This window comes from Narcine bancroftii, chromosome 11, assembly GCF_036971445.1.
Source record: "Narcine bancroftii isolate sNarBan1 chromosome 11, sNarBan1.hap1, whole genome shotgun sequence".
Lineage (NCBI taxonomy): Eukaryota > Metazoa > Chordata > Chondrichthyes > Torpediniformes > Narcinidae > Narcine > Narcine bancroftii.
The window spans coordinates 94637739-94649984 of record NC_091479.1 but is presented as its reverse complement, the minus strand read 5'-3'; the positions used below and the strand labels follow the sequence as shown (position 1 = coordinate 94649984).

Below are 12246 nucleotides of genomic sequence, written 5' to 3'. Positions count from 1 at the left end.
TGAAGTGACCAGAAAGTGGTCTAACCAGAGCTGTAGCTTTACCTCATGGCTCTTGAACTAAATACCTTAATGAGGCCTGAATACCATAAGCCTTCTTAACTACCCCGTCAATCTGATGGCAGCTTTGAGCGATGTATGGTTTTGGATAACGTTCTTCCACACTGTTAAGTATTCTGCCATTAACCATGTACCCACCTTCAAGTACGACTTGCCAAAATGCAACAGTTCCTACTTATTCAGAATTTTTCGCAACCTTCATTTCACTGAAGCTGTAGCTAAATCCTTCATCCCTGGAACCAACCGAGTAAATCTCTCCCACATCTCTTTTTCTCCATTCTGTGACCAAGAACGAAAACAATTTCAAGATGCCTAATGGCAACATTGCATAATGTATGTAATATCACTAGTAGTGCTGTGGAGAATTCACTAAGCTGCCCGACCCAACTTGCAGTCTAATGGAGAACCAAAATAGTGTTTGAATGTTGCAAATAGAAACAAAAGTGCAAACAAATAAATTCTTAAATCGTGTATTTTAATTGTCCATTTATTAAAAAAAGACTGCAGGTTCTATTGACATTGTCCATATAAATTAAAGATAAATTAATATATCATTGAATCCATAGTTTTGAAACCCCATTTCCAGACTGAAGGCAAGTACAGGAATAAAATAGTAACATGTATTGTCCCAACTGCTGTTCATAACTGTAATACTTAACATAGTATTTATTTTCTTTATTTAAATGCAAATTGGTCTTTTTATGCAGATGCATTAAGGAAAATGCATTTTAACAAGTGGCTACCTAATGAAAAGTCGTTCTTTTCTGTTTCTCTTGTACAAAGGCAAGCAATGAATTTAGGAAGAGGTTTCAAACTACAGATGATTTCAGGCAAGAAATGAGATTAAAGCTTGGAGTTTACTGGTTTGTGAGTGGCTCTTGTGCTTTGTTGACAGGGTTCTTGCAAAGGAACAGTGCTCATTGTCTCTTCCTCTGGTCAGCTGATCATACATGAAGCTGGAAGATTTGAGTGCCAGATGATTAATTCAATCTTTACACTAGCTTCATAGGAATAGTTTAATACCTCTAATACTGGGACTGAGGTTAAGCAGGTCACACTATAGAACAGTGAGAAGTGTTGCTCTTCACAAGTCCATCAACCAGTGTTCTATCCCGATCTAGGGTACTGATGAGGTGGAGCTTGAACATTTTCCTTGCGTGCGTGGATTGCCCTCTGATGCTCTAATTTTCCTCTTGCAGCCCCAAGATGTAGTGGTTAAAGGGCTGTAAATTACGCTTGGTGTAGTGGTTTAATATACAAAAGTGCTGGAGAAACTCAGCAGGTCATGCAGCATTCATAGGAAGCAAATATACATACCCTTCACTTCATCAAGGGCTCCGGTTATATATCTATGAACGCTGCATGACCTGTTGAGTTTCCCAAGCACTTTTGTGTATTAAACTACAATCACAGCATCTGCAGACTTTCTTGTTTAACTTGGTTCAGTGGTAGTCAGTTATTGGGCATGTGAAATAAGTGGAACAATGGTATTGCTTTGGGAACTGGCATAGATTCAATGGGCTGAATAATCTACTATGGAAGTATTAACATGAGATTTGCTGTCATTGTTCAAATAGCAAAGGCTTCTGTGAATTTTTTTTCTTCCAAGACACCCAGGTGTCAGCAAATCATTTGTCCAAATTTTGAAACTCCTCTTAAAACAACTTAGTTCTCACAGAACATTGCATTGTGAATATTAATATTTAAAAATCAAACAAAATTGAACAGTATTATATACAGGTTACTTTTTTCTTTCTCTCAATAGATATTTTGTAATAGGTCGTATAAAATATATAATCCCACCAGTTTTAAAAAATATATAAGAAATATTTATTTGAAATATATGTATATACAATAATCTCTAATACATTTAAATTATAATAATATCCAAAAGGAATACCAGGCAAATAAATTATACACAATGAAATTCAAGGCCTGGTATTTATTTAGTGCATATTTAGCTGTATTTGAGGTTCATTATATCCAAGGATAGTTTCTTTGCATTCTTCAGTGTCTTCCAAAGAGAAAGTCTATGGGATTAATAAAAGGAAATAATATTTATGATTTGAAATAAAATTCTAAACCCTTTCTCAATCACACTGTGGTAATTTCCTGCTGCTTTGCTTTAAAATTGAAACGATTGGGTTCCTCGTCTCTCTGATGCCAAGCGAGGCATACTGCCTTCTGGGGTTATCCCAAGAAAATAAGTTCAAACATTCCTTAAGGACGGATTTAATTAAAAGCAGTTTTTTCTAAGTATCAATGGCCACCTCTTTCTTTGGTGTTGCTTGGTGTGTATATTCAATCTGCCCACTTTTATCTACCTTAACCAACAATCTGTGGCTTATATGCAAACGTTTGCTTATTTTGGGACCAATATTGAGAAATTAGCTTCAACATGAAAATTGCAACAGAGCCATTTAAAAAAAAAAAATGCTGAGTACAGAAAAAGAATTGTGGAAGATTTAAATGGCAACTTTCGTGTCCTTGGGGTACCTCAGAGTACTTAAAAATCAATAATTTTGTGTTTTTTTTTAACATAGGAAGGATGACAGTCAATTTACCTACAGTAATGAAATCTTTAAAATATTAATGTTTTGTATTGGTTCAAGGATCAACATTTTTAAAAATCTCGATCATTGAACAAAAATCTCTTCTACATTCTGTGAAATTAACCCCTTTTCCATTGTCACATTGTCCCAAGAATTAATGGGGAATTAACTGGGATAGGGTCCAGTGTAAAAACAAAACAGTCAGTATCCCGGCATTCTGATAAAATCGGTGGGAAAGGGACAGCAGAAAGTCATCCGTTTCCAGTTGAAGGTAGAACACTCCAATCCCTGGGGATGAGTGTGTTCAGTGGAAAAGGACTCATTGCTCTTAAGGGTAACAAGAGGTTTAAGCAAAAGGTGATCCAGTGGAAACAGCAAAAACATCTTCCTTTTCTGGGGGCCAATTAACTGGGATGCCAGTGGAAAAGGGGCTATTCATTCCAATTTATGTCTCAATTATTTTCTGAACTAATACCTTACCAAGGCTATATCAAATTGAAAGGTTGATATGAATTAGGCACAGATGTGCTATTTGGTGCCTTAAACCTCCTCCCATTAAATAAGGGCTGATTGCTTTCTAGCCTCAGTTATTGAAATATCTTGTACCCTAACTTTTAAATGTTTTTTTGGTGTATTTTAATAATCTCTCCACTCTGCTTTTCCCACTTCCCACCTGGATCTGTGCAAATGATACGGATTTTCTTCAAGTTTGATCTTATTGTGATGTGTTGTGGGGCCACCCTTAAACCTGTGTTATTTGAAAGAGCCCCTTAAATCTTTGCCTTCAGATTTTCACTGACCGATCCCATAACCTAATTTTCCAGTTCACTTTAGCTGGGATTTGCTTTTCATGCCTTCGTGGTTGTCCTTAAATGTAAATACAAATCTTGGACATATTCTTTCACCCAACTAAATATAACATTAGGTCAGGTTGGCTTCAAAATAAGCTTGTTCATTAATCTTGATGCATTACACAATAAGGTGTTAACCTGTTGCTGAACAAGAGCCAATAAAAATTCTTGGCCAGCAAATAACAGGTCGGAAATCAGGGGAAGAATTGGTCTGTACAATCAGTCTAAAGTCCAATCAAATTTCAGTTCCACAAGCAAGATGTATTTTAAGAGAAAAGAAATTACCCAGCCCCTGTAGTGAGCTAGTGTGGGTGGGGAGAAATGAGGCCTTAATTACAGCACCATTCCAGTTCTATTATGGACCTAGGTGAAGGCACTTACAATTCTTACTGGTTAGAATTCTGACTGGTTGCCACACTGGACACTGCTAATGCGCAGGACAAGAAAAAAAAACTAAGAGTTGTGAACTCTGCCAGTGCCATCACAGGACATCTCCAAGATGTGGTGTATTAACAAAGCAGCCTGTATCCTCAAAGTCCTGCCACACCCAAGCCACGTCCTCTTCACACTGCTACCATCAGGAAGGAGCACAGGAACACGGAAGATGAACACCCAGCAACACAAGGTCAGCTTCTTCCCCTCTGCTATCAGATTTCTGAATGGACAATGAACCATGGACACTACCTCACTCTCTCTCATTTTTCTGCACTAATTTATTTATTTTTTAATGGAATTTTATGGCAATATTTGCTCTTCAACAATGCTGCTGCGAAACCACAAATTTTGTAACGTTGCATGACAATAAATTCTGATTCAAAATTGGTTCCAGACTCCTCAAATCACCAACTCTAATCTGTTCATCAATTTCCTTATCACTCATCTTGCAACCACATATAGTAACTCATTTAGAATGCTGCCAACTTTGTCTTCACCCTCTCAGTAAGGACCAATATCTGCCCATCTACAGATCTGCCTCCTTATCCTTGTTTTGATATTCGTTCTAAAACTTTGCCCCTGCTATAATCCTCCAACGTGGGTTTGACCATTACTTCCCACATCTGCCTTCTGAAGATCACTTTCATAAATTCTCTGTCTTATTTTTTCCCCATTCCTCCTTTTGACAGTATTGGAAGAGATTTTGCTTTATTGGCTGGGCTGGGGCTTATGCATACCATTCTACTTTGGTTATTATTTGCTCCTTCCTCAATTCTGATGTATTTTCCAATGTAAGATGCTGACATATGCTCAAAGTGAAGTTTGCAGTCATTCGTTGAGAACAAACATTTATCAAAAGGCTGGCTCCTGGCCATTCATCGTGTCAGTCATAAAGTACTGAACGCTGTTAATTAGAGGAGAACTGAGGACAGAAACTGCTTTGTTGCATGTCAGTATCTGTATTTTAATTCCATAGACCAAATTTGAAAATCAATTTAAGGGGCTCCTGCTGTGATTTTTGAAAACAAAAGTCCTTTCGCACAGAATTGGTTTTCCCTAGAAGAGGTTTCCTTTCAAATGTCAATGAATTCAACTGCCTTTCTCACTATTGATGTGTTTGCCCTAGAAACTCAACGAGAATAGAGTCAGATTCCTTCCACCTTGCGACTTCTGTAGTTCATGATAGCAGAGGCTCCAGGAGCATTGGATCTGGTATTTTTTTAGGTGGGGGGGGGGGGGGTGGGAGGGGGGGAAGTGTCCTGCCTCAGTCATTATGTCTATGATCATAATGTGAAGGAAAAGTGGATGAGAGGTCAGAAATTCAATTTTATTCTCTGACTGATTTTTCTCAGACTAATTTGAATCAACTTTAAAAGTAAATAATGGAAGAAAGGAGTGATGATGGTTAGGTTGATCTTGCTGGTGATTGGAATGCTTTGTATTATAGCAACAGGCATCATCAGGCCACCTTTTAAAAAAAATCTACTTTCATGCAAAGGATGAATTGCATCAATGGCCAGTCACAAAAGGCCTGCCTTGAGTTATTTCACAATCAAACTCTGGTCTAAGGCAATACAATGTTTAGCTATGCGACAATGGAACTTGTAACTTGATAAAATGCATTGAGACCCAACTATTTCTGTTTGCTAATGGTATAAACATCAAGGCTTTAAATCTGCCAATATTGCCCAGTAACTATATAAAATGAATGCCTATTGATCCAGACATGACTTTGAATCCCACTAACGACTGTGAGGAACATTAATCTTTAATAGCAATTTATGTGACAGTGAAAGCCCATCTGTTTCAGTCTTATACTTCAGGAAGGAAATGTCTTTCTTTTTAGATGGGTTTCTCTGTAATTCCACATTTGCAGACTTTTACAGTTAAACCCCTGTTATCTAGAATTCAAGCAACCGGCAAAAAAAAATGGAAGTTTGTTTGCCGATTGTGCAATGCGCAGCCTCAAGCAACCAGAAAATTCTCTTATCCCGTGCCTACCAATCCCCATAGGTGCTGGATACCAGGGGTTTTGCTGTAGTTAGTTTTTGTTAAGGCTTGTGGGGATACAGTGTCCATGCCAGGAGGACAATTTTTCCCCCCAGAAATTACAATAATTAACAGTTTCCCTTTAGTCATCAATTCTGAGAAATGTGCCATGCAGTAAATGTTTTATGAATGAACAGACTGCTTTTGAATTGAAGTGTTGATGAATATTCCACGGGGAATTCACCTCCGGGGACTCTTTGCATACCTCTGTGGTATTCTGGATTTACATTTTCATAAATGGGAAACAATGGATTTTCTTGTTCACCTCGAAGCTTTCTGCTCCTTACAACATCCCTGGTGCACAAGTGTAAATAAGCATATTGGCACTGAAAGAAAAACACAGAGACATTATTATTAACTGTTGTAAATTTATTTGGACATCTTGTTATTTAGCTGTACATTTTGTCTCCTTGTGAATTAAACGATCAACTGTTTCAGCAATGAGGTTTATATTTACAGCAAGTTTAATTGTTACCACAATGAATTTTAGTTGATGCTTATATAATTTCATGCTTTTGAATCATTTCCACTTGGATTTATTGTATAATTGAAGTTTACTGGACATGTCTCTGACAGCTTGCATTGCAATAGAAGCAGTTCTGAGCTGATTGTCATTGTTACTGCTATAAATATGTGGAGAGGTTTTGCTCTTTCTATCACTTTTCTGGAGTTTTGGATGCTCCAAATGATATTATTCAATCTAGATCAAAAATGTGATTTCTCTTTTTTCTCTATGTTATTAATGCATTTAGGTTATTTATATTGGGATGTAAAAAATGATCCTAAAGATAATATTTTGATTAGCAATGGATCCACCAGGGCAAATAAAGCCACGTAAGTACAACAGGGCACCCCGAATAGAAAGCTTATGCCAGAAACTTTGCATAATATTTGTATGAGGGAAATGAGCAAATTTCTCTCTTTGGAGAGGGTGGGGGTTAAAAAAAAAAGTGGCTGCTGATGGCTTACTGGTTTAAGGTGAAATACACAAATGTGCTGGAGAAACTTGGCTTTCGCCAGCATCCTTTCTTGGTTAACTCCAGTTTTAGCTCTGTTGCACATTTAAGGTTGTGGTCAGGCGGTAAGCAGTTTTGGGAATTGGTCTGTACTGGGTATCGTCCAAGTGACGTGCATCGTCAGTGGGCATAGTGCCTGTTCCAAGGCTCTCCAGGCAATACTGCTTGCAGAATACCAGTAGAATAATGTTCTGTATGAAGGTCAAATGATTATGTGCAGGTGAAAACTATGTCACTTAAGATGACCACTTAGGAGTTTGCTTAGCTTCTGAAGGGGTTTTAGTTATCACCGAAGTTTGCACAACTTTTTGCAATCAAAGGCAGATCTTGTGCAAATATGAATGATGAATGAGCGGTTGGAAGCAGAGGACCTCTCACTGGTTTTGTCTACACCAGCAGTCCCTTGGAGTTGAGAATGATTTACTTCCAGATCCTTCCTGAGGAATGGAAGATACTTGTGGGGGGGGGGGGGGGGGAGAGAAATCCTTTTCTAATGTTGCACTTCAACTACCAGTTGGAGTTGACAGAAGGAGAACTTGATCCAAAGGTAAGGAGGTTCAATGTGATTGGACATCAGGCTCTGTTGCAAAGACTTGGCATATGCATGTTTGCCCTCATTATGTTCCTAGGTTCTCCTTCCCTGCACATGATTTCCCCTTGCATTGGGACAAGGTTTTGGAGAACAAGGTAATGTGAATAACAATTTCTTTTGTAAGATAGAACATGAGAAATACACTGAAATGTGATTCAAGCTAAGATGATTCTGACCGAATGATATATTTTCAGTTGCAGTTCAGTATATAACCATTACAGTACGGAAACAGGTCATATGGCTCCACCAGTCCCCTCACATCCATGTACTTATCCAAACAAAATTGACCCTGCTGCAACCACCTCTTCCGGAAGGTCATTCCACTCAGCCACCACTCTCTGAGTGAAGAAGCTCCCTCTTATGTTATTTCTAAAGTTCTGCCCCTAACACTTAACTTATGACTCCTCGTTCTAATCTCTCCTACCCTCAATTCTATATACCTCTATCAAATTCTCTCTCAACCTTCTACGCTCCAATGAATAAAGACCCAAAAGTATATTCACTTTGTTCATTTCAGGAGATGACTAATGGAAATGGAGGCTCCTGTTCCATACAGAAGGTAAAGTACCAAGCACATTGTTATTGCCTGAACATCTATGATCCTACGTGGTTCATTATGTGCTGCAACTTTCAGCCACCAGAGCTGCTGTGCTCTCTCATTCTATGATTTCTTTTTGGTTGAAGGATATTCTGGCTATTGAAACCTGTTCTGCTCAATTATGCACAATTAAACTTCAACCCTCTCTCTTTTGGTTGGTGGGAGGAAACTAGAGCAGGTCACATAGAGAGTTCAGACAAACTCTTTACGGACAGTGGAGGATTAGAACTGGGTTGCAGGTGCTAAATAGTGTTGCACCAACTGCCACGCTTCACTACTGAAGGACTGGAACTGGGTGTTTTGAATTGTGAATTATTACCGTATGGAAATAAATGAATCCTGGAAATTCAACATGCTGCAATGCCTGTGCACAATCTTTCTGGTTGTGGAACCTATTGCACAACAAATTCTGTGCAGTCAAGATAATGTGTCACAAGTATTTTAAAAATGAGATGTTGCAATGCTAAATGTAATACAATCAAATCCCATTACCTCAGTTTGCACCATATGTACCCTGTGGAGCCTCAGGTCATAAACTGTTCCATAAATGTCCACTGAATCCTTACTCTCCAACTGCAAAAGGATTCTGTCCAAAGCGATGAATGTGCCTGTCCGGCCAACACCAGCACTGGAAAAAAAAATGGCAATTTTCATAATTTACCATAGTTTACTTGTAGAACATCAAGTAAATATAGTGAAACTCCTGGTATCTGGCACCTATGGAGATTGGTAGATGCTGGATAAGTACATTTTTCTGGTTGCGAACTAACTGCGAGGCAAGCAATTTTTAAACTTCAGTATTTTAACTATTTACTTCTGCAATTTTTTTTTTGCATGTTGCTAGAGGTCGCTGGTTGCTTGAATTCCGGTTGACACGGATTTTAGTGTAATACGAGTGATGAGGCTGTTGGATGGTTTCAATTATTATTCATTTTAAATATCTAGATTCAAATCCAGATTAAACTGGCATGGTCAAATTTCTGTCGTGCTAATATGAATTTGGACAAATCTCTTTTGGTGAAAACTCAGCTGCATTAAAATTGTTCACAGAATTATGACCATTGCTAATTCCCAATTGGTCCTGAATGGAAAGAGGTTGTTAAAAGTCAGGGGTTAAACATGGATCACTCTAGGAAAGGATGGAGGATTTCCTTCTCTGAAGCACGTTAGTGAACCAGATGGATTTGAATGACAATCCAGTAGTTTCACCGACACGGTCACTCTGATTAACATTCTCTGGCTGCCACATTAGGATTCAATGGTGTAAAATTATGGCTACCTGTCCAGTGAATTACCCACAATGCCACTTTGGTCATTCCCAAAGTGGGCGGTACAAATGTTTCTGGCAAACTTAGTCTGTATCGCTCATCGTGTGCTATCTGTCAGGTGAAGAGGGGGTGGGGGGGTGACTGCAGAACAAAATATGGCCGTACCACAGCAAACAAAAACAATAGCATAGGCAACATAGTGTGAGAGTTGTGAAGACAATGTATATTTACCCTTACATATTGCTAAATAAATTGGTTTACTACAAATTTTGTTTTAAATTTGCAGTAGACCAAATACCAAGAAAGAGGTGTGTGTCATTTCTACAGAGGGGTTTGGGGGTAGGGATGCGGCCTGGGAGCCAAGGGAGCAGTAGGCCAAAAATGTTTGGGAACCACTATTTTATACCAATGATTCACAAGAAATGGAACAAATTACCTTGGTGTGAAAGGGTTATACCAGTGGTTCGACTTTTTGCTTTCCACTCACATACCACTTTAAGTAATCCCTATGCCATCGGTGCCCTGTGTTTAGTAAGGAATTTCTTAAGGTGGTTTGTGAGTGGGAAGGAAAGGTTGAGAATCACTGCTCTTGACCCAATCATTACTGAAATAATATGCTTGAGAAAAATTGTCATTTCCCATTTTCTTTGGAGTTATTAAACTGTGCATATAATGAGTCAATTAGTATGATTAAATGAGTGGTTTTCAAAGCTTTTCTTTCCACCCACATCCCACCTTAAGCAATCCCTTACTAATCACAGAGCCCCTATGACATAGGGAAAACTTACAGTGATATGTTAGTGGAAAGAAAAAGGTTGAGCACCACTGGGTTATACATTTCACTCTATTCTTGTATATATGAAAGTAAAATTAAGATTCATTGTTGGATGAGGTGATTCAGTTTTAATCTGGAGTTGAATGTGACTGGTTTCTGCTTGCCTACCCTGGAAAAGAGTTCCACTTTCAGAGAGCACTTACCACTTTGATAATTGCCAATAAAATTTTGTTTTTGAGTTACTTATAGAGGAGAGGGTAGTCATCACAGCCACAATTGAGTAATAATATAGTTACTGTTTGAATAGAAAAAAAATTTCACTGAATTTTTATTGAGTTAGTAACTTTGACGTGTAAAGTTCTGAAGTAGAGAACATCACTAACCTGCAATGTATAACCGTAGGACCAGAGTTTGGTGATCTGTTAATATAATCTCTCACTGTTCGCACAAATTGGATTAAAGATTGTGCAGTTTCTGGTACCCCATGATCTGGCCAAACAGTGTAGTGAAAGTGACGAACAATCCGAGCGCAGTCAAGCTGATCCTCCTAGACAACAATAACAGCAATTTTACCAGCAGGCCCTCGTGGCACAAGTCCCTGCCACCCAATGTTTCAAATGGTGGGAGGAAACCAGAGCTCCCAGTGAATACCAACACAGACATGGGGAAAACTTACCAAATCCTTAGACAGTGATTTGAACCCCGGTTCTAATCGCTCTGCCAACCATTGGTTAGGTTCTGTTGATGACCTTGTCTCCTTCAAGTTGGAGATTTCAGCACAAGAATCTGTCTCAGTTTACATCAGTAAGTAATCCCTTACTAATCACGGAGCACCTTTGGCATGGGGAATACTTAAAGTGGTATGTGAGTGAAAAGAAAAAGGTTGAGAACCACTGCTCTGGACAAAAGAAATAACCAGCTTTGATGTTACTATTGCTGATCTGGTTAAAACTACCTGTACATCAGATGGTTATTACATTTCCTTAATTACAATGGCACAATCCCACTGTAGCACATCACTTGAAGCTGTTGCCTCATAGCTTTTGGGATCCTGGTACAGTTGGTGTGAAATTTCTTTGTCCTCTCTATGTCTACATGGGTTTCCTTCACATCCGAAGGGCATTCTGGAAGGTAAAAGTAAGCTACCCCTTAATGTATGTTAGTGGAAGAAACAATCAAAGGAGTTAAAAGGCACGTGTGAGAGAATAGGCTATTAGGAAATGGAGAGAGTGGGAGATGAATAGAAATGCTCTGCTGGAAACTTAGACAACTGATGGGCCTAATATTCTGCTACTTTACGTGAACTACAGTCCTGCGCTGCAAATACGTCGGTGGTCCCATAAGGTTATAGAGTTCAGAAATCCCGATCGGAGAATGGGACATACCAGCTTCCCGCACGCCACACGTTGTATCTCAGGACTCTTGTATACAAGTGATTACACCGCCAGATTTATTATAGGCTTATATAATATGTACTGTACCATTAAAAGTCTTGATATTCATAATAAACAACTAAGTTACTATAATATTGTATTTGCACAACATCCTATTTCACAGAACATATCGTGGATATTAAGCGATGTAATACTGTAGTGGAGTAAAGGTCTCAAACTTTGGAAGAAACCGGCTCCTATCATCGTAATAAATACGTTGAGATACAGTGTTCAAAGATATTTAAAAGATCCTTACGTTGCAAATTTTGAATTCTCTGATCGTCCATTCTGGTAAGACTGATTCGGACAGCATTTGGACAATGAGATCTCCATAATACAAAGCATCATGGTCAAAAGGCCAATAATGATCACATTTTACCTGTTGATGGGGGACATAAAGCAAAATGTCACCAGATTCTCTGTATGTACGAATCAATGAAGCAGTTACAATTTGGGCATTTGAAGTTGTTTTCAAAATCTCCCCTTGAATTCCCACAGTGTTCTTTTGATACAAATTTGGCTCCCACCAGCTAGACAACTGCTGCTCATTTCTAAAGGATCGGATGGTATTTTTGATATTCTGTACAATCACTTCTTAATAACATTTTTTTTTTGTTTTG

General features: G+C 38.5%; 1 protein-coding gene across 3 annotated transcripts in view; it reads right to left on the bottom strand.

Annotated features, from left to right (window-relative positions):
- Positions 1-513: 513 nt before the first annotated feature.
- ptprb (protein tyrosine phosphatase receptor type b) overlaps positions 514-12246 on the bottom strand; it is a 96484-nt gene continuing 84751 nt past the window's right edge. For 2 of the 3 annotated variants that reach the window (XM_069904072.1, XM_069904074.1), the window contains 5 exons: positions 11883-12005; positions 10577-10740; positions 8643-8778; positions 6129-6270; positions 514-2087 (listed from right to left, as the gene is read on the bottom strand). In XM_069904072.1, the coding sequence (XP_069760173.1) occupies positions 2065-2087; positions 6129-6270; positions 8643-8778; positions 10577-10740; positions 11883-12005 (588 nt within the window). In that variant the 3' untranslated portion in view covers positions 514-2064. The remainder of the gene's footprint in view (positions 2088-6128; positions 6271-8642; positions 8779-10576; positions 10741-11882; positions 12006-12246) is intronic. The other variant, XM_069904073.1, reaches the window with a different exon arrangement.